At 37.3% G+C, this 27,455-nt stretch overlaps 1 protein-coding gene across 1 annotated transcript in view; it reads left to right on the top strand.

The window, feature by feature from the left end:
- Positions 1-27,455, top strand: part of MUSK (muscle associated receptor tyrosine kinase) — a 90,794-nt gene that overhangs the window by 18,439 nt on the left and 44,900 nt on the right. The window contains exons 4-6 of the mRNA XM_041762440.1: positions 598-725; positions 2,230-2,371; positions 21,955-21,984. Of these exons, the coding sequence (XP_041618374.1) occupies positions 598-725; positions 2,230-2,371; positions 21,955-21,984 (300 nt within the window). The remainder of the gene's footprint in view (positions 1-597; positions 726-2,229; positions 2,372-21,954; positions 21,985-27,455) is intronic.

Genomic DNA, 27,455 nt, shown 5'->3' with positions numbered 1-27,455 from the left:
TCAGGCTCCCGACAAGGAGCCTGCTTCTCCCTCTGCCTGTGCCTCTGCCTCTCTCTCTGTGTCTATCATGAATAAATTTTAAAAAAAAATCTTTAAAAAATAATAATGTCGAGTTTACTTTCTACAAATACATCTAATTCTTAATCACTAAAATTAAGAGTCAAAGTTAGATGAAACTAAAGGGAGAGGGAAAGCAAAATTCAGAATTATATTAAAAGTAGATAAAAAACTAATAAAAAATAAAAATAGATTAGAAATGTCCCTTCAAATGTTTTCATGTTTGTTGGTATGAATTGAATACTGTTGAGTTGTTAAGGTAACAGTTTATTTTAATCAACTTTTTATTAACTATCTTTTAAAGTGAAGAATACTAGGACTTCAAACTCCTAATATGTTTCATGAATTTGTGTTTTTCAAATAAGATATGAATAAAACAGATAACCAAAACGTTGAAAAATGGTTTTTGTTTGATATCCCCTCAAAACCTGTCTTAGCATTTGGCATATCTTGCAATGTAGCAAACTATTCTTAGAGTGGATATTTAGACTTAATGCAGCCATATTGCCTTTTTAATTTTGAATTTTTGTTTCCCTTTAGAGCCGAAAATAACTCGTCCTCCCATAAACGTAAAAATAATAGAAGGATTAAAGGCAGTTCTCCCGTGTACTACAATGGGCAATCCTAAACCATCAGTGTCGTGGATTAAGGGGGACAGTGCTCTCAGGGTAAGTGATTATTATGAAAACATGTCTATACAACTAGTTTTCAAATACAACAAATCTTTGCAAAGTGAGTTACATGATTACAAATTTCTAACATGAAAATTTTCCCCATATATAACATTTTAACCAACCTTAAATATTCCTGTTCCCATACACACAAACCGTAAGGCATTCCAGTTGGGACTGGTTAGAGAAAAAAAAAAGAGAGAGAGAGAGAGATGGGAACCAGTAGTTCTTTTTAGGGATGAAAAAGGAAGCAAAACAAAAGCAAAGCTAGAATGTTTCTTTGTTGATCAATTGATTAGTGGAATTGTTTTATTTTTTTAACATTGAAACTTTGAGACACAGGAGATGAAAAATATGAAACTAAAATCCAGGTTTTAGACCCAACAAACAGTTTCTGGGAGGAGAGTTGAGAAAAGAGGTTTGCTTTTTTTCTTTTTCTTTTTCTTTTTTTTAAACATTTTATTTATTTGAGAGAGAGAAAGCAAGTGCAAGTGGGGAGAGGGGTGGAGGGAGAGGGAGAAACAGGTCCCCTGCTGAGCAGGGAACCTGGCATAGGCCTCCATCCCAGGATCCTGGGATCATGACCTGAGCCAAAGGCAGGTGCTTAACCCACTAAGCCACCCAGGTGTCCAGAGAAAGGAGGTTTGGAAGAAAAGTAATGAGAACCTCTGGAGTGAAGTTACAGCACAGACATCAAGACTGGTGAAACTCTCCCTAGCAGAGTTTATCTCAGTCACAGAGCAGCCAAATTAAAAATCTATTATGTACATGCTTTTAATGCTTTTGTATCTCATACCTACATTTACTGGTAAATGATTACACTGCATCATTGTTGTCACCTACTAAGTGTAAACTCAGGGAGGTTTTTCATTTTACTATGCTGAGAATATTCCACAGAGAATATGTAGGTGTTGATACACGTCAATTAACTGAAATGAAGTATAATATCAATTAGCTTTATTTAAAATAAAACAAAAATGTTAAATTGTTTATGGTAATTATATAATTTCTGACTTTCCTTTTGTTATAAATATTGGTGGATTTCCTAAAATTAAAAATGCAGGAGTTTTTGTATAATACTGAATTTAGAGTACTCAAAGGGAAAGTAATTGTGATGTTTTAACTTCCAACACCAAATTTATGTATTATTGGTAGAAATTTCTAATTTTTCAAAAGACATATATCCCCCTAAGGATACCATATAGAGTGTTTTAACTCAAAGAGACTTGGATGTGACTTTTAGGAAATCAAATAAACGTTTGGTGTCCTCATGTGATGAAAGAAAATGAAAATAAACTCTTACAGAATCATTATTAAAATTAATTTAAGTAATCTTATACTGTCTCATTTAATATTGTGTATTATACCACCTAAATGCCAAATAAGTGTTCCAATGATATTTTTGATGATAGCAGCAATGATGATGACCTGATAAAGTAAGGCAAGTGATTTCTTGATAAAGCCATGGACATTTTAAAATTCCTGTCCCTATCCCTGGCAGGAAAATTCCCGCATCGCAGTTCTTGAATCTGGGAGTTTAAGGATTCATAATGTGCAAAAGGAAGATGCAGGACATTATCGATGCGTGGCAAAAAACAGCCTCGGGACGGCATATTCCAAATTGGTGAAGCTGGAAGTTGAGGGTAAGGAGTTACATTCCTTCCCATTATGGTGCTATTGGAAGGGCCTCACATTCTACTGTGAAGGCTGGATATTAATTTGCAAAGGCAGAGATGTGGGTAGACCAGTTCCCTCAACTGTTCCGGATACTAAACCATAAGGTCAAAACTCTGAAAAGAAAAACTGAAAAGAGAAAGAGGTGTTCGCTAGTATAATAGCTTATATTCCATCTATTGCCCACAATCACTGGTAATTTTGACAAACCCAGACTAAATTCAGACTAAAATACTAAAACAGGAGGATATCAGTTCAGAACTTATGTCTGGTTTGCACAATTCTCTCTTGCTTATAAATTTGAAAACCCTCATTTTACCTTTTTCAGCATATGGACATGACTTTTAAAAAGATCAAAAGAAAAAAAAAGTAACTTTTCAGATTGTATTCCACCATACAGTGTTGAAAAAAATAAAATACTCAAAATGTATAACTAAAAATGTTCCTACTTCTCTGACTTACATTGCCAAAGTATTTTTTCATTCTTTAAAATGTTCTTTTAAAGCCAACCAATTCAGCAATTAGCTGTAAAGGTCTTCACTGAGAAATCAGAATCCAGATAGGACTAGGTGTTGTACCCATTTGATTGTCAGATCCTTCTTGACCTAAAATTACATCACATTTTGCTTAAAAATAGAAACTACCAGCATGCCTGTGCTCAGTGAGCAAACTGGGTACAAAACTCTTCCCAGCTCTTCCTGTAATATGCTGTAGAATTAATCTCTGGCTCCCAGTTTTCTCATCTGAAAAGTGGGATTTGTTATGAGTATTCAGTGAGGTAAGGTGTTGATATTATCTAGCTGAGTGGCTGGCCCTTTGTAAACACTCAATAAATGTTGACTATAAGAATCATCACCTGTTTTTCTGCTTTTCTCTTTTCTGGTTGATAAAATATTTGGGCTTTCTTACACTGGCCCATATTATAGTTCAATTGAGAGAGATTTCAGGAGTTCCCCATAGCTTACTTTGATTCCATCCTACTCGCTTAAACCCATATCTCTTCCTTCTCAGTCATACAGTTTTTTATTAGCTTCTTTTAGATTATTTTTATTTCCTAGCTAGGCCTTCCTCTCACAGTATTAATAATCTCATATCTCACATCTGCTTCTAATTGAGGTAACATCTTTATTACATCATTACATTGTTCACAGAATCTCTACTAACTCCTCATGGAAAAGAATGAGGCTGATGGGAATAATGTCTGTCAGACGTAAAAAATATATATATTTTCCGCATAGTTGCTATAATTTAGTATCTTCTACATTAGCAATGGCATTTAAAACTCAGTATGCAATAACCAGTTGATGTGACATATTCAGTGAAAAATAAACATAAAAAACACTCAATCACACATTTAGACATTGACTTGCTGCCTGGATTCAGTGTTTCCTTGAGCTATACATGGAATAATACATAATGAATGTTATCCATTTGTATATAATATCATAAAGATTTTCCTCTTCAAGATTTAAATATAAGACCTCTGTATTATAATATAGAATGCTGATTGATTAGGTCCCTATCCACATAGATGCTGAAATTATTTGCTTTAACACTGTCCCAGAGAAAATGAACACAAATCACAATTAGTTGGAGTCCAGTTACAGTTTTGTCTAGGCTTGCCATTTAATTCTGTATCCCACCTATCACACCTATATCACACCTACCTATATCACACATGAATACAGTCTTCTTTCTTCTTAACACTAAACTGGTCATGCTCATTGCTTTAACAGTTAACGTAGAGAGAGGTTTTATTAAACTTGCTAGTATCAAGAGCTCATAATATTTAAAGTTACTCTAGCAATAGGTAGGATGGCCATTTTAGCACACATCTATTTCTACTCCATTTTAGTCCCTATTAAAGCAGCCAGTATTTGTGAAAATTTGTGACACGCTTAGCATCGTGGCTGGTACATAATAAACATTTAATAAATGGCATCAAGTATAATTATTACTACTATAGCATAAAAATTGTAGCAAATCTGTGTGGCTTGTCTTGAAGTTCTGAAATATTGGCTTCCACTTAAAGAAATAGTTAAGGCATTTTCACAAGATATAATGCAGACATGATCTATTTAAAGGAAGGACCAAGTTAACCGACAATTCAGAACAGGTGAAAAACCAACTGAAAAGCAACTGGCACAATTCCGAATGTGTCTGTAAACATCTACTAACTGGGCAATAATGAGGGCTGAAGATAAAGCTGGGCCATAGTCACTGAGGCAGATGAGCATTTGTTATATATTGTGTCAGTCACTCTGAAAATTAGCTTGAGCAAATTAGAATGAGAACTCCATAATGTCATTCAGTGCTGGGCTACACGTCCTGCACATGATCGTCATGGAAAAGTTGTATAAAATCTTTAAAAACTAAAATAACATCTTTAAAAGTGGGGAGGCACCTGGGTGGCTCAGTTAGTTAAGTGGCTGACTTCAGCTCAGGTCCTGATCTCGGGGTCCCGAGATCGAGTCCTACATCTGGCTCCATGCTTAGCAGGGAGTCTGCTTCTTCCCTTCTTTCACCTTCTCCCGCTGCCTCTCCCCACTTCTCATGCCTGTACTTTCTCCCCCCTCCTCTCAAATAGATAACTAAAATATTAAAAAAAGAAAAAGTAAAGTTGTTTGCCATTTCTAGCTTCTAAAAAGGAGAGGCATACTAATTGTAGATTTGGTAGTGTGTTTTCGCTAAATCTTAGCTGCCAAACATGGAACAGTCTTCAACACAAACATGGAACAGTCTTCAACACAAAAGTTAAGCTCCCTCTAGAGATTGCCATCCTCAGGCTGCTGGATCTTTGGAGTGACAACAGGAAGATATTCTGCTTTTCTGTCTTAACTTAAATGGTTCAAACAGTGACATATAAAATTACTAATGAAACCTTCTAACTCAAGCATAGCCAAACATGGATGTCTTTCCAAAAGGATGAGCAATGGCTAACATTTTAAAATACTGTTTACATGGATCATTTTATTGAAACCTCACTAACAGTCAGTGAGGAACATCCTATCATGGCACCATAATAAGAAACTAAGGAACAGAGAGGACAACTAACTTAGGTGTCTAAGAGATTGAATAATGCTAAATACTGTGTGTTCTATTAAAGAACAGATGAGCACATGTGACATTGCCAAGAGTAGTGACAGAAGAGGGGGGGAGAGAAAAAGCCAAGATTCTATAAATGACAGAGAATGGGAGCTGACAAAAAGAGACAGTGGGTGTCAGCAAATTTTTAAATAAATTTGGTAGAGAAAAGGGAAAAGTCAAGAAAGTGAGCAGTAGCTGGAGGTATATGGTATAGAGGTAAGGTTGCTTTGCAACAAGATTAAAATGTTAAACAATAGTGAAAATGTTAAAATATGAATGAGAAGAGGCTCAGAGAAAAGGATATTTGAAGATAAAAGAGAAGTAGGATGTTCAAGGGAATGTCATGCTTGAGAAAGCAAAAACAGTGTATTCAGGGGACAAGTAGAGTGATATATCCTATACAGAGGGTGACCATTTGTCCCAGTTTGCCCAGGATAGTTCTGGTTTACACCTGTTGTCCTGGAATAATTATTAATAGAGTCCTCCTTGTACCTTCGAAAGTATCCAGGCTTCCATGATAAATTATATGATCACTGTACTTAGGAAGAAGGAACTTCCTTCCTTGTAATAGGAAGGAGAAAGGGGAGGTATATTCTAGTATAAATGAGTTAATGAGCTTGGTAGATGGAATTTGAGAAAGCTCTGTTGGTTTCTATTTCCTTTGGGAAGTAGAAAGTAAGTTTATCTTCTGAAAATACTTCTGTAAAGGGAGTTCAAGGCTGAGGAAGAGTGGAAAGGTTTTAAAATAGCTGTGGGGAATGGGAGAGATGACTCACAAGGGGAGCTAGGATTGCTAGGTAACATTAAAGCTTTGGTAGAGAATGGGACTGTGAATATGAATAACATCAATGTGCTTCATCGCAGAAAAAGTAGAAGTTCAGAAAAAGTAGAATGCCAAGTCCAAAGGCAAGATACATGCATTGTAGTTTGCCAGGAAGGAAAACAGGGAAGAGGATTTGAGAATAATTGCAAAAGAATGGTTGAAACAATTAATCAATATTTGTACCAAATATACAAATGTAGGATTAAACACTTATAGCTCCCACAAAATGACAGACAAGATAACATGAACATCTTCCTACTACAAACACCCAGAATTGCTGTGTTAGTCATACAACCCACAGAATAAAATTATATTTCCAGAGGCCATGAATAAATAGGAATTGAAAAAACAGCAGTAAGCTCATGAACTGGTTCTGTATTGTCCTGGAGGTAATGGCACAAGTGTCCATCTCTGTAACTTAGAATACCAGTATTAAGACTCTTAAGCAGATGGGAGACAATGTCCTGAGCCCCTGTTAAGGAGGGTTAGCATTGAGAACTTTCTATAAAGCTGAGAATCATAGAAGTGAAAAGATGGACCAGAAAAATTCCATCTGATGGTACAGAAAGACAATGCAGAGGCTTGTCTCTACCTGAATTGTAGGTGTGAGAAAGAAGAAAACAAGTTTTCCTAGGAATGAATCTATATTCAATGCTCAGGACTATATCTCATGTAGGTTTGATATTAAATTCACACTGTACGGTACAGGGGCTCTCAAGCTAGAGAAATTAACATAAAAGTTGACCGCTGACAATTTAACAACAAAAAAGCTTTTAAAAATACCTTACCCCCAAAAAAATAAATAAATAAAAATAAATAAATAAATAAAAATACCTTACCCAGATATATAGGATTTTCATGATAAAATCTCAACCTCAGAGGATTCAACCTCAACACTGAGGATGAATTCACAATGCAAAATTATAACATCCATAGTTAGCTGATAAAATATACAAAGGGATCAAAAACCCAGGAAATTCAACTAACACAATATAATAGAGACTTGAAAATAAATATGTTTAAACTAATTAAAGACATAAAAGGAGAAAAAAAAGAAAAATACATTAGAAGAAAGGCAGTTCTGATAAATAATTGAATAATTTTGACAAATGAAAGACATGACTATAATTAAAATTCAATGGATGAATAAGGATATGTTAGAGATACTAGAAGTCATCTCCTCAGAATTCAGTGCAAAGAGATGGGAAAGATAAAATTGAATTAAAGAAATAATTAAGGATATGCATTACAAAAAGAAAGAATAGAGAAAATATGAGAGACTATACTCAGAAGCTTAATGACTGAGAACTTGCCAAAATTAATGAAAGACTTCAATCTTCAAGAACTAGATACACTAGTCTCAATCAGTAAAAACGAAGAGGAAGGACATAAATAGTTTCACACCCAGATTCATCATAATAAACACCACAGAGGTGATCTTAAATCATTGAAGAGAAACGAGATTACTTATAAAGAACAACAATTAGGGTAATAGCAACAAAGAAAATCAAGACTTTCAACAATTCCTATTATTTGGTATAGTCTAGTGGAGGTGTTTTCCTTTGTTCTTTGCATAAAACAAAATAAAATAAATTTGCACCAAAAGAACACTGATAAAAGTATGTGAAAAAAATCCCATGGAGCTATTAAGAATGCAATCAATCTATATCCTTTAACTTTTACAATTACACACCATATAAGTGATTTGGGTCTGTTTTCCATCAATGAGCCTCAGTTTCATCATCTCTAAGAAAGAGGTTAAAAAAAAACTAGCACCTACCTCTTAGGTTGTTGCAATGATTACATGAATTAATACAGGTACAGAGCAAACACTATATAATTATTTGCTGTATTATTATTCATTTAATAAGTACCTATGAAGTACTGACTTTGTACAAAGTTCTGTTCTATCTTGCTAGAAATATTAATTCATTAGAAATATCAGTGTGTTCACAAGTGAAAAAGAATTAAAGAATTACTTAAAGAATTAAGTAATTAAAGAATAGTATGTTTTATATATTCAATATTAGAGTGTATAAACTAAATGCTAATAGTCATCATCTCTGCATGTAGAATTACATAGGAGGTTAACACCTATCATACATTTTACATAGCTCTATACTTTATGAATTTTTATTTTTATTTTTTTTTTTTTATTTTTTTTTTTAATTTTTTATTTATTTATGATAGTCACACAGAGAGAGAGAGAGAGAGAGAGAGAGAGAGAGGCAGAGACACAGGCAGAGGCAGAAGCAGGCTCCATGCACCGGGAGCCTGACGTGGGATTCGATCCCGGGTCTCCAGGATCGCGCCCTGGGCCAAAGGCGGGCGCTAAACCGCTGCGCCACCCAGGGATCCCTACTTTATGAATTTTTATAGAGACTTTCATAATTAGAAAGAATACATGTATTTATATTTTAGAAAAAAACATCATTTCTTCCAAACATTATACTACTTTGATAAAGTGACATCAATCTTTCTGTTCATACTATTTTTGCAGTTCTTCTGCTCTAGAACAAACTAAGGGATGAGAAGAGTTTTGTCAAAGGCAACTGGTTCTGATGTTGATTAGATATTCACAACATTTAGCCATTGGCTGAAAAACTGAGGTTGAGGGTGAGGTCCTGAAGAACAGAACATGAAACATGCCAGTTCCTTAGGGAAGGAATCAATCCATAAAGACAGAAAGTTCGAGGCCTGCAGGAGGAAGGGAGCCCCTAGGATGGAATGGGAAGTAAAAGAGTTAAGAGGGCAGCATCTGCTAGTGGATTCTCCCTCTATTTGACTCTTCTTTCTTACTCATGGACAGACCTGGAATCTGTGATTCCATAGTGTCTTAGATGATCCAACACTAAAATTCAATTTGGGTTCTGATTTCTCAATGAGCATTTTCTACATGGGGTTTGGTGCTATTGACTCAAGGTAAACAAAGGTAAATTCCCATGGGAAAGTGAAGCCCTACTCCTAGGTGAGGACTATACAGGTATACTAATTTAACATTGGTGGGAAAGTATCTATGGTTTCCCGAATTCCACGGTCACTTGAAATGCAGAAAAGAGTTGTCCCTCTCATAACTGTGGAGGCTCTTCCTTTGGAAAGTTCAGTCCCTATCTCATGTACCTCTGTGACAATGGCCTTTAGGATAGGTTTCATGGCAGGATGTGATGAGGGCAAAAGAAATCTCCATATCATATTCCATAGATTCTATAATGTTCATTTTTAAATATTTTACCATTTCTGGGGTAAATCCCAGAGACATTCATTTCTTACAATCACCATTGGCTCACTTTTTTTCTTTGCTGTGTATTTTAGTATCTCTGAAGTTGAGATTTGTCTTACTGATCTTAAAGGCAATCACACTTGGTTTGTGGTTTCTACCCTCAAGCTGAGACCATTCCTTAGTTCCTTAGTCGTCTCCAAATACAAGAACGAATATATAATGATAAAAAAAATAAAGCAATCATATGGGCTCATAAAGATTTCCTAATATTTAACTAGAAATATTCCTTTCTCTTGAGATGATTTCTTTCAATCAGTTCCTCACAGAGATGAAAGCATAATTTTCAGTGGCATGATTCCATGTAGTACCCCCAACCTCACCACCACCAATTATATTTGCTGCTTATTCGTTTTGTTAGGTTGAAAAAAGAGACTAAGAGACTCTTCAGTGCCCTCTAGAAGGTATTCTAAGTCAAAGAGATAATCTTGTCTGTTTCTCCAATCTGCCTCATGTTCTACTTTAGTTATGGAGTGTATCCAAAGAATGATCCATACTGTCTCTCTTATGTATCTTTACTGAAATGGTTTTCTCCAACTACTCTAAAGGCCAGGAAGTCAGACACTCAGGGGCACAGGGATGTGGCAAAGGAATGGGATGATCTGGATAGCAGGGCTGGAGTTTTTAAGGAGGGGCTACATCATGGAGGCTTTAGATAACCTCTGAAGTACAAGATTCTGATTTTTTACTTTCCTGTTTCTGACCAGAGGGATATTCTCCTTTTAAAAAATAATGTTGAGGAATCCCTGGGTGGCTCAGCGATTTAACGCCTGCCTTCAGCCCAGGGCGTGATCCTGGAGACCCGGGATCGACTCCCCCATCGGGCTCCCTGCATGGAGCCTGCTTCTCCTTCTGCCTGTGTCTCTGCCTATCTCTCTCTGTGTGTCTCTCATGAATAAATAAATAAATCTTTAAAAAAATGTTGAAAAACACTACACCACAGAAATTGAAGACTTTTAATATGATATATATAATGTAATTCTTTTTTTTTATATACCTGGAGTGGAGAGGTCATTGTTGAGTTTTTTAATCATTGGAAAAGATCTACTTAAAAAATTACAAATATCTCATTTTCTTACATTCTTACATATTTCCCTTACACTCTTTGACTTAACTATTATGAAATGATTGATATATTTGGAACTGAGTGTCAATTTTATTACATTCTGTGAATTTCACATTCAGACAAATTCTGCTTTGTATATAGAAACTGGTTGAGTATAGAATACTTGAAACTCCATTCAAAATAGATGCACATTGGAATGTACTGGGTGCCCTGTCCAGTGCATTTTCTGTTATTACCTTCTTTACCCTTGGAAGTTTAAACCATGGAGGAGAAGATTAGACAGAAGAAGAGCTGGAACCAGGGGAGGGTTCTCTGTCCGCAATCACTAGTGTGGGAAGAGGTGGCTTAGCACCAGTGCAAAGCTGTAGATGAGAGCCCTTGAAGCAGAACAAGACCAAGAACAGAACCCTTTGAGGTAGAAGGTTATTGTAGGCTTCCCAAATATTTAAACAATACCTCATTTGCAGGAGGCCTCAAAAAAGCAGAACCCTGTCTCGGGCCTTTTGAGAGAGGCATTTTGGGGAGTGAGGAGGGAAGGTGAGCCACCTGGTGAATGTAAGTGGCCTCAGTGCATGAGCTTCTATGACTTGTCAAGGCCCTTGAGTGTTGTCAGTCTGTTTCTCTGCAGTCTGAAAGGCTTTTCCATGTATCTTTAGGGCTGCCTTGGTCGATCAAAACCTTTTTCTGGAAGATTTTTTATAGATATATGCAGTATATCAGAGAACAATTGAATCCCAAAGATAAAAACAAATCATTATATATACACACATATATACACACACATTTTATATATATACATTACATATGTATATATACACATAAACATATTTACATACATAAACACACACACACACACACACACACACACACAATGTCCCAAAGGCAAATATCAATAGATCTAACTATAAGAGATCAGCCCTGTTTTCAAAACTGTTAGACTTCTGGCTACCCTCTTCCCTAGAGATCAGATTTCCTTATTGCATCTAGAAAAGTGGAAGCGATCATATAATGTTTACACAACATTTGATTTGCTTTTTCCTTTGTTTATGCCACAGCTCTTAATATGACAAATGCCACAGAGAGAGGTATTTAAAACCCAACGTGTGCTGTGCTCTCAGTGATTGCAGTTTTAATAAAATTTGCGGTGGTCCTGTTCCCGGCATCAATTCTACTTGCTTGATGCCACTAACAGGTTTGATTTGCTGTTCTGAGTACATTGTGTATCTAAAAACCAAACCAAAGAAAAAGGCATAAGCCTTTGGTATCCCTGGGGGCTATGGGCGGGGGGGTTAAACCTGCATGATTAATAAGGTGCATGCTCTAAAAGAAGAGTTCTATCCACTGATTTCAACTTTAAGGGCTGTTATGTTGCATTCCCATCTAAAAAGTTCCATAGCGCCTTCAAGAAACAATGGTACAGTGGTCCTTTAGTTGAAGAGTTGTCACTAAAGTTGTCTAAGGAAAGAAAAAGATATTTAATGATTACTGCCCCCCAAATATAACTACCTCAAGTTAAAAAACAGGTATGCCCTCTTCAATTGCAGGTTTAAAGGAAAAAGCTATGCCTCAAAGATTTGTCTTAAGTTGTTTAATATAAATAATGTGGACATTATATTATTTGCAGTGAAAAGTTACTGTGACCCAAAATATGCATACTCTAATTAGAGTAAGCTTTGATTTTCATTTTTTAGGTATTAAAATGAGATGCACCAGTTCAAACACACATATACAAAAAAGGAAACATTCTTTCTCTTTAATGCATTGATTCACAGAGACTCCTCTTACACTGTGCAGGATGGAACACCATGTCTTCGTTGGCCTTGATTTCAAAATATAACAACTTTGAATCGTGTAAGGATATAATCGAAAGCTATTAGACTTCTGTGGCAATATGGAATTCAAATGCTATTACTTAAATTATTCCTTTCAGGAATCAAAAATATGACTTTCAAATTGTAATTAGTATGTTCACTGCCATGAATGATAAACTAGGCAAGGCATGATTTTTAGAGGGAACTTAACGTACTGGCTAATAACATGGGCTCCTGAGTCTAGAGTAAACTCCTGAGTTCAGATCCTGGTTCTACCACTTGCGTAATGTCAGGTAGGTCACTTGGTCTCTTTGTGCCTCAGTTTCCCCACTTGTACAATGAGGTTAACAATGCTCTGCGTCTCATCTCTTATAAAAAGGATAAACTGGGGCAGCCTGGGTAGCTCAGCGGTTTAGCACCGCCTTCAGCCCAGGTTGTGATCCTGGAGTCCCCGGGATTGAATCCCATGTCGGGCTCCCTGCAATGAAGCCTGCTTCTCCCTCTGCCTGTGTCTCTGCCTCTCTCGCACGCATTCTGTGTCTCTCATGAATAAATAAATAAAATCTTTAAAAAAAAAAAAAAGGATAAACTGGGACGCCTGCGTGGCTCGGTGGTTGAGCATCTGCCTTGGGCTCAGGGAGTGATCCTGGAGTCCCGGGATCGAGTCCCACATCAGGCTCCCTGCATGGAGCCTGCTTCTCCCTCTGCTAGGTCTCTCTCTCTCTCTCTCTCTCTCTCTGTCTTTCATGAATAAATAAATAAAATCTTTAAAAAAACTTTTTTAAAAAATTAAAAGGATAAACGAAGATAACATATTTAAAGCTCTTACAGGACTGTACAGTCATTCAGATAACAGTTACCAGTATTAGTTCTAGGACTAATGTAATGTCTGTGCAGCAGAAGCAATGATTTAAAAACACTTGCAGAGAGATAATCACAGCTCTTTATTCCGTGTGTCATCTTTATCTTTGAGGTAGAAGCAATAGAGTTCAATGGCAAAAAACGTATATGTTTCTTTAAAAGAGAGTTGATTTTTATTAACTTTGGTTCCATCAGAAGAGTAATCATAGGTTTTCAATCTGAAATCTCAATTCTATCCGTCATTCTACAGAACAGGAAATTTGAGACTAGAAAAGGCGGCGCTTTGCCCAAGTTAGCAAGGAGCTCAGAATTCTCAGTTCCCAGGCCAGGACATCTTCCATTACCCCGTTCTTGAGTTTTCCCTTTCTCTGTGTTTATGTTTCATAGGCCAGCACGCTGCAGAGCTCACATGCTTTAGCATCAGATAGATCTGGGTGCTAATCCTGACCCTGCCACTTGCTAGTTATGTAAGGTCGCATATTTTAACTCAACCTTTGCAAGTTATTTCCTCATTTGTGAAATGGGGGTGGTATTACTTAGAGCGTAGATTTTTTGAAATGGACTAAGCCTGCATATATACCGTGTCTACATGGAGGCTCCTTGATAAAGACTGGTTGTTGTTGTTGCCTGTTGTTTACATTATTTACATTCTACCCAAGAGAATAGCGTTGGTTAAGGCTCTCAGATTTCATAAATAGAATGTCAACATTACCAACTGCTCCTCTTGTTTCCAAAGAACATAAATCTATCCTCAATCAACAATGCTTTATACCTGCATGCTTGGTACTTGTTAGAGATTATAACTTTAGTTTGGCCCCACTGGCACAAGTCAGTGGGGGAGAAAGCTGATCTAAGAAGCTGTATGAAAATGTGCCTTTACTGGCAAACTGGAAGGGGGCTATTTAGAGTCAACCTGTACAAAAAATACGGTATACACAATAGGAAATCAAACCAACCTTAATGCACATCCTGAACTTACTACATATTTTACTCACTACAGAAATAGCCCTTTGCCTAGAAATCTTGTTGAAAATGTCAATCATTCCATCACTCACTGCATTAAGGTAAATCATAAGTGAGAAATTGCTTTAAAAATCTAGCGCCTATGGGTGGTGGGAAGGTGATCTCTCCTGAGAAAGTGGCCTTTTGTTTCCCTTCTTATAGCAAGAATGGTGTGATTTATTTTTACTTTGTTTTTGTTTTTGTTTTTGTTTTCCCTACCTGGCATGTATTTCAGAATCCAAGTCATAGTATCTATTACACTAAACCAACCAGAAGTCTCCTTTTCCCTGATACTAATGGGTTTGTTATTTCATTTAATTTGCTGTCACATCATTGATTCACTTCAAAACTTCTGTGGAAAGAGATGGAAATAACAAAGTTGATGGATTAATATAATTCTTCCTCCAAGGCGGTGATTCTCAAACTTCAGTGCACATTAAAAGCCTCTGCAAATCTTATTAAAAGTTATAGCTCTAGGATGCATTCCTCAGAGATTCAGATCTGATAGGTCTGTGTTAGGGCCTTTTAACAACTTCCCAAATGACTCTTAACCTGAGTAGTCTACGAACCCACACATTTAGAAACATTAACTTGAGGATTTCTACTTAGAAGGTCTTTATTCCAGGCAAAGCTTAAACATTTAAGGAAAAAGTTAGCTTATCCATAATTCATAGGTTAAAAATTAGAAGAAGCTTCAAATTTATTCACTTGAGTGCCTACTGCATTTCATAGAATGAGGTTATTCGCAAGGATACAGAGATAAAAAACATGACTTATTTCTTGAAAAGTTTTCAATTCAGTGAGGAAAGAAAGACGAGCATGCAACAAGTAGTTATAAAAATTAAAGTTCAATTATTTGCAATGATAGAAGTTTGTGTAGAATACACACAACAGGACAGGGGATATGGTGGGAGATCAGGGAAAGCTTCAGAGACGTGAGGTCCAACAAGGTTTTGATTGATGAACAGCAGCTCCTGTTACAGATCATATCACAGTGATGGGTGGGAGGAGCAGATTTATCATGAGAGCACAGGTTGCTATGGAGTCAGGGAGTAAAAGACGGACTAGAGATTATGAGACTGTATCTATTCGAGAGCCCTAAAAACCAGAATGGGCTGCAATTTGACTCACAGACTAACACTGAGATTATAACATGTGGTATTCTTTCTTAGACATAGTTTTCAAATGTCATCTCGTTCACATGGGGACCTACAGTTTGGAGTCCTGTGGTCCTATCTGGGCATCTGGAACTCCATCTCAAAGACCACAGCCATGTTCTCAAGCCAAGCCACTTGAGGCAATCAGGGTACTATGGTGCCACTTATGCCTAAGGTTATGGCTCCTGTTTCTTTTTCCAGCTAAAATTTCTGGTGAGCTAAAATAACAATAATAATAATATTTTAAAAACAAAAAACATTCTTGGGGCACCTGGGTGGGTCAGTGGTTAAGCATCTGTCTTTGGCTCAGGTCGTGATCCCAGGGTCCCACACTGGGCTCCCTGCAGGGAGCCTGCTTCTCCCTCTGCCTATGTTGCTACCTCTCTCTCAGTGTCTCTCATGAATAAATAAATAAAATCGTTAAAAATAAATAAATTCTTATTTTTCATAAACCTTACTTTCTTTGATTGCTCTCACAGCTCAAGTATCTTTATTTTCATGAGATTAGGTCCAAAATGTTATTTAAAAGTAAATTAAGATTTTGATAAAAGTACTATATTTATATAATATGTTAGCATTAGAGGAACTTGGGTGAAGGGTACTTGGAGACCCTCTATATTATCTTTGCAACTCTTCTGGAACCCTAAAGTTATCTCAAAATTAAAACCTTCAAAAAGGTAAACCAAAAAAGGCTTCTGTCCTGGCAATTAAGCAGCTTCACATCTCTTCCCATTAAAACCAAAATATACACTGTTTTAAAGAAGGAAAAACATGGGATCCCTGGGTGGCGCAGCGGTTTGGCGCCTGCCTTTGGCCCAGGGCGCGATCCTGGAGACGCGGGATCGAATCCCACGTCAGGCTCCCGGTGCGTGGAGCCTGCTTCTCCCTCTACCTATGTCTCTGCCTCTCTCTCTCTCTCTCTGTATGACTCTCATAAATAAATAATAAAAAAAAAAAAAGAAGGAAAAACATGAATCACAACTGAAGTCCAATTTCTTCATTGGCTTATGCTTAAACTTTTTTTTTTTTAAAGGCTTTATTTTTTTTAATATTTTTTTAAATTTTTTTATTTATTTATGATAGTCAGAGAGAGAGAGAGAGGCAGAGACACAGGCAGAGGGAGAAGCAGGCTCCATGCACCGGGAGCCCGACGTGGGATTCGATCCCGGGTCTCCAGGATCGCGCCCTGGGCCAAAGGCAGGCGCCAAACCGCTGCACCACCCAGGGATCCCTTATGCTTAAACTTCTAATACATTTTCAGGATCATTTCAACAAAAATATTCTTCATCGTTGTTCTCTCTATATCTAGTACTGAACTAAAACCAAGTTAACTTTGTGTGGCTCTTATCTGATTTACTTGATAAACACTTCTTGCTCGTAGTCATTATTCACCATCCATATTTACAAGCTAGGAAAATGTTATTATCTCAAAGGCCACAGAAACGTTCCCAGCCCAAGCCACTTTAGAGAATCGTGATGACACGGAGCCAGGCCAGCCTTACTTTGAAGATGCGAAGGAAGGCTGTTTGTGAGGGTGCTGTGTATATTTTCTAAAGGAGCTTGCATTCTGATTCCTTCAGAGATGGAGCCACAGTGGATAAACCTCATGCATTGCTCTGCTTCAAAGGAAGCAGAAATGTAAACAGTGGCAGCACACCAGGGTCGGGTTTCTTTGCTTTAGCTACCAAGAAGTCAGCAAAGAAAATCCAGGTATTCACTTAAGTTTATTATTATTATTGTCACATGCTCTTCTGTTTTTAATTTTTATTTATTTATGATAGTTACACACACACAGATAGAGAGAGAGAGAGAGAGAGAGAGAGAGAGGCAGAGACATAGGCAGAGGGAGAAGCAGGCTCCATGCACCGGGAGCCCGAAGTGGGATTCGATCCCGGTCTACAGGATCGCGCCCTGGGCCAAAGGCAGGCACTAAACCGCTGCGCCACCCAGGGATCCCGTCACATGCTCTTCTAATGATTGGAAAACAAAAGGAGAATGTATTCAGAAACAGAATACCACAGAGTCTCAGTATGATTACTTTTCAACAATCCTCTAAGCCAATTCTTTTCAAGTAAATAATAAAACAACTAAAATGACTCCTTTTTGCTGCCTGTGGTGCTTATTTATCTTCTACTAGGCATCTCCAACGCATTAATATTTTTTGAAAATTTTATTTATTTATTCATGAGAGACACAGAGAGAGGCAGAGACATAGGCAGAGGGAGAAGCAGGCTCCCTGCAGGGAGCCCGATGCGGGACTCGATCCCAAGACCCTGGGATCACGACCTGAGCCAAAGGCAGACGCTCAACCGCTGAGCCACCGAGGCATCCCTTTTTTTAAAAAAGATTTTATTTATTCAATGCAATAACTCTTAAATTACAATGCTAGATGAGACAAATGTAGCCTATTTAAGAATGGATTCAAATAATCTAGCACCCATGTTTTAATAATAAGGTCTGAACAATGGACTTCTCTTTCTACAGAATGCTGCCTCTCTTCTCAGATAAGTGAGGAATGGACTTAAGTAGGCTTTCAACACCTACAAAAGGGGTACTCAGCACGATCAATATCTGGAATGTAGCTTGCTAAGGCAGACTGAAATTTAAAAATAAAATAAACCCTCTCTCTTCAAAGGCAGTTGGAGAAACAGCTTTCATCAGTCAGGAAGATACCATGAGCTAGAAATAGCTCTGAAAAAAAAAAATAAATGAAAGAAAGAAAGAGCTAGAAGGTCTGGCTTCAAAATTAGCCTCCAGTCCTTTCTAGCTGTGTGTTAGTTGCTATATTAACTGCTTTGTGCAAATCATTTAAAAATGAAAAAGTCCTAGAATGGTGTCCTGACAGTACCAGATGATCAGAGATTTCTTTAAGGTTTTGCCTACAAAGAAAATTATAAACAATGCCAACCTACAAAGAGCAAGAATGTGCAAGAACAGCTTCCATTGAGACTTTGGCCTAGGTGGCCAGATCTCTGTTATCTTCTTGGCTCTCCTAACTCTTGCAGTCTGAAGAATGGGAGAGATCCCACAGTTATGCCTGTTTTCTCTTCTAGCCTGTTTCTTTCTCTCCACAAAATCTACGTGACCTACATGATCTTCCTAAATAAGTTCATTTCAGCCAGGGAACTTTGATGGCTTTCCCTCTTCCTATATGATAGATTTTCCCTTCCAAATTTTTTTCTCCAATCAACTAATACAGTGAATTGAGTAGGCAAAACTTAATTTATCTTTCTTAGAATCAAAGCATATTCTCACACACACACACAAACACGTTCAAAATTGAAGAGCAAGTATAAAAACAAGTGGTAGGTATTCATGATTCTCAATGGAATATGACCTCACTGTATTTTTATATAAATGCACATAAAAATGTATGCAAATTTCTAGTCATAGAAGTAGAATATTAGAGTCTTACTATCCTGTGACTTTGTGAGACTCTCTATGTGTGTGTCAGTTTTAGTTCTGCAGTAAATTAAGATAAGAAGGTAAGGTAAGAAAGTTCAAAAGTGAGCAATCAGCATGGTAAACTGGGGCTATAGCAAGCTTGGAAAAAATGAAAATATTTGAAGGCCTTCTTTTTTTTTGTCTAGTGGTGAGGAGTAGAAACTAAGTCTTGTGGGTAGTAATTATAAGGAGACTGGTTTTGGTTTGATTTAAAACATATTCCTTTTTTTAAAACAGTATTTTAAATGGGTTGCTATGATAGTACTGAGTTCCCCAAAAATCAAAGTATTCAAGAAAACGATACAGATACTATTTAACTCGGATGTTGATTATATCTCAGATTACTCCAACAGAGATTATCTCTTTTAAATGTCTTATTGAGCAATTCCAGGACAGTAGAAAAGGAAAATGAATTGCTACCCAACTCCTTTTTGAAGTATCTTCTTTTTTCTATAAGAGACTGTGCTAAACTTTAGGGGTTAAAGGAAATATAACAAAAGTAAATATGCTATACTGCTCCCTGCCTCCACCCCCCCAACAGAGATTACACATCAGTTTGGAAGATGAGACTGATGCATAACACATAGAGCAGTTAAATGGGAATAAAGACCATAGAGCCAAATATTTAAAAGTTGATAGGTGGTAAAACAGTAAGTTCGGAAGTCAAGAGGGATCACAGGCTAAGCAAGCAGGATACGTGGAAAAAACTAGAACTACAGACTGACTCAGAATGACCAATAATCTAATACACCGAATGGGTGTACTCAAGTTTAAATAGGTTTTGCAGATTATTCTTGCATCATTTTCTCTAATTTAAAGTAATCTTACTTGTGTATGTGGTATACATGTGTATAAATCTATAAGCATGTGTAAATACATATGTACAGAGCTGTATATCTGCACTTGTGCCTAGAAAGAAACTATATGAAGATATAATTTCTGATACAACTTTGAGGCCTCCTCCTAGGAAAATGGCAGATCTTGGACAATCACTTATCTCTTGAGTCGCTTCTGTAGATCTGCAGTGGAGGAAATGGGTGCATTCTTTCAAAACTTCACATTGCTCCCAATTCCAAAGAAATCAAGCAAAATGAACAGCAGTAATAACAATAGGTACAAAGTGAAAGGTAGCAAAGGGAAGTCAGCACAGTCTTCATGGTACACTCTCAAGGGTGGTCCAGTCAAAGACCACTGGAGCAAAAGTAAAAGGAGACTCAGAATGTACCTGCACTTGCTCCAGAACCCCCAAAAAAAATATTGTAAGAGAAAAAACAAAAATTATAAAAATTTTTTAAAAACGAAGAAATAGGATTCTCAAAATGTACGGAGGCCTTTTAACTTGGGTGGAAAAAATTGGGGCAACGACAGCAGCCAGGGAATGAAGACACTTAATATTCCCATAGGAGTCCCATTCCCATCTCAGTCACTCATAGATAGTTACTGGGCTGATGGAAAACAAAAATAGTAAGATCTGGAAATAAGTACAACTGCGTTAGGGAGCTAGGAAAACATGCCCAGCCTAAAGGCGTCCAAATGCAATTTTTCATTTGGGCTAATCTGGTCCAAACATGGACCTCCGTGTTATTTTTCCTGATTAATGTCTGTGTTGGAAACCAGGGAACTCGGCAGTTTCAAGTGTCCACATGACCAGTTTTCAGTATGAAAAATACCAGGCACTGTTGGGGGTGTTGTAAAAAATGATTTTCTTTGTGTAGGTACATTTCTAACTCTCCTTTTAACCATAAATGTATTCAAATGTAACAACTTTCGTGTAGTCTTTGACCTTCAAAAAATAAAACAGGAATGTGCCACGGACTTGGTTGGTGGAGATGGGGAACATTTAGTCAGTACAATTTAAAAGGGAAATTATAAGTTCGCTTACATTTAAGAGGGTTGAGTATTAAGTGCAAAAATGAGGATTTCTTACTATGAAACACCTTAGAAGGGAGAATTGATGTCTGGATGGGCATTTCTGGCTCTGACCCTGCAGCAAGGCTCTGAATCTCAGATTCCTCGTCTGGAAAATAGGCTGAATAATATCAGTTATGTTTAATCACAGGGATATGATCAGGGTTAAAGGAGATAACGTGTGCAAATATCCATAACTTGGGAAGAACTATGCAAATACATCCTTAGCATTCAAAGTCGTTAACAATAGCATCGCTATTTTATACTTATAAACAAATGCTGCAGTCAGCTTGTCACTAATTTGAAGAAAGGTCTAAATTGACATAAACAAACTTTCAGGAAAGAGAAACAGAGCTCCATGTGGGATCTACATCTGATATAGTTATTATATTAAACATTGTGGAACAATCAATTTGATGGTTGTCTCTTTTCTAGGATTTAAAAAAAATCACAAATCCTCGATTCTGCACACACCGCATAGACATTTTTACATTTTTCTTTGGAGCCTGCTTCACTGGTAGTTTCCTGCAAGATAGTGATTTGCTCCTCTCTGCTCTGGGAGCAGCCTTCGGGAGTGGGTACAGAGGAGAGAATCTCTGTTGGTGGTAGGCTCTGTTCTGCAGAAACCCCCTAATCCTCTGTTTACCACAACATGAGTCTATTGCCATAGAAATGATAGTTGAGATCCCAGAGTCAACCTCACTGACTTCACAGCAGGACCTTGTAAAAGGAGAAGCCATGCTAACAAAGGGAAAACACAATTTATCAGAATAGTAGGCAGCCTGTTGCCTTGAAAGAAAGGGTGATTGTCAACATTCAAATAAAAATGCATGAATGAGCTATGCTGTTGGGTATGCTGTAGTTGATTATTTGTGTCGTGCTGCCCGACTAAAAGTAGTCATTTGAAATTTTATGTCATTTAATAGTTTGCTTGAAGAGGTCAGGAATTTCCCTTGATTGCACTTGTTTCTTATTGAAATAAGAAACAAGCAGATTCTAATTAATCTTGTTGTGCAACTGATGTTTCTGTGGTCAAAGATTTTCCCTTTTCATGATGTGTTGTTTTTGTTTGTATGTTTGTTGTGTGTGTTTGTTTTGTGTTATTTCTATTAATAGAAGAAAGTGAACCTGAACAAGATACTAAAGGTATTTTTTTTCTTTCTGCCCTTCTTTTTAAATATATGGTTCTATTCAATTGTTTATTTTTTGCTGACCTTATAGACAATTCTAGGTGTCTATTTTTTTATTTTTATTTATTTTATTTTATTTTATTTTATTTTATTTTATTTTATTTTATTTTATTTTATTTTTAGGAAATAACAAATGATGGACCAGGAATATTGTCAGCATTTGACTGAGTGTTATTAGATAGGCTGCTTTATTTTATAATGTATTTATTGACCACTTACTTTTATTAAGTAAACTCTGAAAATGCGAACAAAATGATATAAATCAGCTTGAGACTATAAATCTCACACTAGTTGTAACAGAAAGTTACCTTTTGACTGAAAGCCTTTTTGGCGTAAGGGGATGTAGTGGGAAGGGAAGGTGTTACAAGTTTTGGAGAAATGTAAAAATGTCAAGATGCCAGCTTAGGTTTTTATTGTTATTATTCCAAGAAGACAAGTATTATGAAGCTGCTTGAAACCAAACCAAATCAATCAAATTTAAATTAATTTTAATTGTCCATAGATATATACATCTATTTAGTGGGATATGTTTAGAAGAAAGTATATGGATTTGTTTGGGGGGAAAAACTCTACTTTGTAGAATAAGAGTTTTTCTTCCAAGTGAGCACCTTCTATCTTGATTAAGATTCAAGCTTTGTGTTGTTCTAACCTAAACTTTTATGTATTTTGGATAAGATTCACAAGTTCTCATATGATACCATTTGGCTCTAGAAATAAACTTGAGGCTGATAGTAATTGAAACAGCACCTCCTTAGGATCTCAAATAAGGTATTTGAAATGCTTTTCTATTTCCAAACATCAGGCTGTATACAATCAAACTTAGATAAAATCATTTCACCTGCTCCTGTGTGATTCTTTTTTTTTTTCTTTTGTTTTTTTGTTTTTATTTGCTTTCACTTCATTTCCAGCAGTCACTGCTGGTTAGAATCAAGTAACCTTTAAAAAATCTCCTTAAGGCACACTAGAATTAAATGAAGAAAGGGGAAAAAATGACAGAAAATAAAATCCATGTGAGCTCATTGTGTCCTTTGAAATAATTGCTCAGGAACAGAATTTATAAGGGATTTAAGTATTCCTCTGGTCCTACCAAGAAAGGAGAGGCAATTCATCTCAAGCCAAACTGCTTGTGCATTTCGAGACTTCATTTGGGTCCCCTGCCCTAGGCTTTCCATTGCACCATCAGGGCAATTTCAGACTGAGTAATAGCTCTACCTCCCTATTACAAATTCAAATTATGCCTTAAAATGGCAATCAGTAATAAGATTTATTATGTATCTGAAAGTGCTTTGGAAAATGGAAAGAGAAAGGGAAGGGATGGGGATGAATGAGAATGAGAACATAATATGGTTATGTTTTTATATAGGATTTTGGAATCACTGGCTGCTTACGCCCAGTTTTGAAAGTATGATTCTCAATCTGCAGTTAGTGCTGTAGATTTTCCCACAAGAAATTAAAGCCGCAAACTCATGAATGAATACCACAACAGAAAATCCAGGGATAAGCAGATCGCCTATGTCTATTTCCCATGATGCAGATGAACAGTAATTTGCTTGCCCCCCCCAGGAAAGCAAGAGGGATAGGGCTTACAGCAAATTGGAGAATAATGGATAAGACTATAGAAAAAAGAGTTGCACCATGTTTTTTCTTAATAAATCCATACCAAAACAGTTGTAAACATCCTCTAAATTACTAAGTAATGCTGTACCTCTTCTATTAAGCAACTAGTTTATGTAACAAAAACACTTTTATACTGTTTTTGGATGCAAATAAAATGCAAGATAGGGATATTCAGTGGATATTTTACTTGATATGAAATATACCACATTACTTTTAAAATGGACGACCTACAATGCATTGTCAGTTTGGGGCTACCACCAAAATAATGGGAGTGTATTACTGCATGACATCTAAGTTTATTATTACCAGCGCATTATTATCCATGAAAGTCAGTCTAGCATTCATTTTTAATTGCAACTGGCCTTACTGTTTTCAACGTTTGATAAATATGGTGGAATTTTTTCATCCCTCCTTCACCTCTTCTGCTTGAAGCTAGTAACAAATACAGATGGGTATAAAAATATCAGTTTTATTGCTGATAAAGCTGGATTGAAAAATAAAACTTTCTACTTTTCCATCCAAGAATTAGACTAACATCTGTTTCCTCATCCTTCTCAGCCCCTCCCTGCTCTTTAACCTTTCACCCTAAGTTGTAAGACAGAGAAGCCCTGAGCTGGGATGCTTACTGCACCTTAACCCCATACCCTTCTTGTTTGAGGGTAGCTGGGAGACTGATGGTCCCATGGGAGCTGTGATACTCATAACAGACAAGTCCCTTTCTCCAATCTCACCAAGCAGAAGAGTCACTCATTCATTCATTGATTCATTCACTGATTCAACAAATATTTATTAAATGGCTGCTATGTACCATGCAGAGCTCTGTCTATCTACTTATCAATTGGCCTGTGTTAGTGAACAAAGCAAGCTCTGCCCTTATGGTGCTTACATTCCAGAGGAGGAGACTGCCAACAAACAAACAAGTCAATAGTTATGACCTGGTGATAAGTGCTATGAAGAAACACAAACAAGGGTAAGGGACTGTGTTGAGAAACATTTTGATAAGGAGACATCTGTGACCTTCTTTGGAGGTGGGGAGGGGGAAACTGGCAGGAAGGGTGGAAGACATCTTTCAATACTGGAAAAAGGGGACAAGTTCTATTTTATCTTTTGGCAAGAATGTGGGTGCGCAAAAAACAGCTTCCTTTTTATTCCTGGCCTTTTTCCCCTCTTAACCCACTAGACTTAACAATGCATGTGGAGAAGCAGGAGCTGGTTAATTGAATAAAGAGCACTGAGGGGACACAAGCTACCCACATGGGGTCAGCAAGGAGCTCCCTCAGCATCCCAGCTCCCACTTTGGGGAAGTGAAACCCATGGGTTCACTGTGATTGAAGGCGTAGTTTCAACACACCCACAGAAAGGAAATGGAATCACAAGATTTATTATTTACAAATCCCAGAAGCCAGGGTCTCAGGAACATCCTGTGAGCCCAGGGAAGGGCAGTCCTCTGACCCAGGTCACAGAGAAGAGAGTGGGACAGCAAGAAGCTATACTTACAAGGTTATTGAGACAGAAGATACTCACTTTTTTAGGGCTTCCCTCTAAGTGATTATTTTAAAAGGTGCCCAGGAAAAGCAAAGTGGGGATTTATGACGGACATCTGAAACTCAAGTCCCTATCTAAATGTCTAGATTCTGGGTGTGGCAGGGTTATCATACTTTAGAATGCTGAGGCAGCAACTCAGGAAAACAAAGTTGTTTTTTTCAAAAGGTGTTTTTCTCAACATACAATGAAATATACCCTGGCTCAGCGAAGGGTATATCTATCTGTTCTTTCGGAGGAGGAGACCAGAAGTTTATCAGCACCATCATACCTTCATGAAGCCACTGAAAATGCCAATCCTGCTCTTTTTTGTACCATCCTGTGCCCCACTGGACCCCCTAGAAGGTTCTGATATGGGACAGAGCATTATATTAAGTAAATTCACTACAAGGCCATGTTGACTCTATCTTATTTACCACCTCACATTATGCTTAGCTGTGTTGTGCAATATAGATCATCAAAAGTTTGAAAGTTTGCAGTGAGCCCAAATGATATTCTAAATAATATAATACCAGCCAAAAGTAAAAAAAAAAAAAAAAAAAAAAAAAAAAAGCTGTAAATTAGAAAAAAATAAATCCTCCCTTATTACTGCATTTCCAGGAAGAATTTACAGTCCCCAACTGAAAAGTTTTGTCTCTATAAATTAAAGCAGAAGTATCTAGATTTCATTCTTATCCAACTTTTTATTTTGCTCTTTAGCCAGACGGCTCTCATTCAGGCTCAAGGGTACAGAATTACCTGCAGCAGCTGCTGGTTACACTTTTCTAGTACCTATGGGATTGAGATAATCCCACTCTCAATCTCTCAAGGATCCTGCTTTTTTCAGAATCTGAGAGGTAATTCGATCCATAAAATGATGAATACAGTAGTTTCACACTCAAAAAATGTAAGACACACAAGCATAGCCTCAACCCCAAAAAGCTATTTCAACCAAATGATGAACATGGACTCAGATATGTTGTACAATCTATGTCTCTACTATTATAGTCAGAAAACATTAGAAAGGGAGAAAATATCTGAGAACACCCTTGCTAGGATGCCTTCTTTGGGGGTGGGAAGGGGGAAACTGGCAGGAAGGGTGGAAGACATCTTTCAATACTGGAAAACGGGGGAAAGTTCTATTTTATCTTTTGGCAAGAATGTGGGTGCACAAAAAATAGCTTCCCTTTTATTCCTGGCCTTTTTCCCCCTCTTAACCCACTAGACTTAACAATGCAGTGGATGCCGGCCAGTCTGTTGTCAAGAGTACACAACCTGTGAGTTTGGACTGAGTTGGGAGAAATCTCCCATCAGGTGGTCAGATGGGTCACCGTGTGTCACCGCGGTACATCTGGAAGAAGTGTGCACTGCCTCCAAGCTGGCTGGTCTTGAGAAATTTAGTATTTCCAGGGAGGACAGCCTGTCACTTAATCTTGATTGACACTTGATCCTTCCTACTCATTCATTATGCAACATTTTAATTTCCTATTTCACCTTGGAGTCCTGCTTTTCTGGAACTTCAGTAGACGTACAGACTTCACTCCTTCTTTTAAGGTGACATGTTTATCCCTGACTACCAGGACTGGCTCCATACCTGTGGGCCAGGTGCAAATGACAATGATTTTAATCCAAAAATCACTAGTAAGTTCAAGACACAGACAGCAGATAATTAAACCAAGCATGGGGCGCTCGTAGCAACGTGCCCCATGAGACCCCACAGGGTCATTCACTTTTCCAGCCAACTCTGCTGATCACTATGGCTACTGCCACTCATTGTGCTATGAAATCTTTCAGGCTCTATAACTCACCTGGTAGGGAAAATTTTCCCCACATTTCATTTCAATTTAGGATTATCCCTCATAGAATTTTGATCTAAAACTGTGGTAGATATTTCTGAGGCTTTTAGGACTGCTGCCTCTGCCAAATATTCCTCCTCAGAGCCTTACTTGTCTTCAGTTTCAGAGTTTTCTAAAACTTGATACTATTTGAATGGCAGAAGAAGTGTAGGTCTCATCACATGTTTTCTGGAGCTGTGGGGTAGGCTCCACAGCAATATTTTATTTTTTTTATTTATTTATTTTTTAATTTTTATTTATTTATGATAGTCACACAGAGAGAGAGAGAGAGGCAGAGAGACACAGGCAGAGGGAGAAGCAGGCTCCATGCACCGGGAGCCTGACGTGGGATTCGATCCTGGATCTCCAGGATCGCGCCCTGGGCCAAAGGCAGGCGCTAAACCGCTGCGCCACCCAGGGATCCCCACAGCAATATTTTAAAATGTTATTGTAA

Source organism: Vulpes lagopus, chromosome 7, assembly GCF_018345385.1.
Source record: "Vulpes lagopus strain Blue_001 chromosome 7, ASM1834538v1, whole genome shotgun sequence".
NCBI lineage: Eukaryota > Metazoa > Chordata > Mammalia > Carnivora > Canidae > Vulpes > Vulpes lagopus.
The sequence above is the reverse complement of the archived record's forward strand: the minus strand, read 5'-3'. Positions and strand labels throughout refer to the sequence as shown.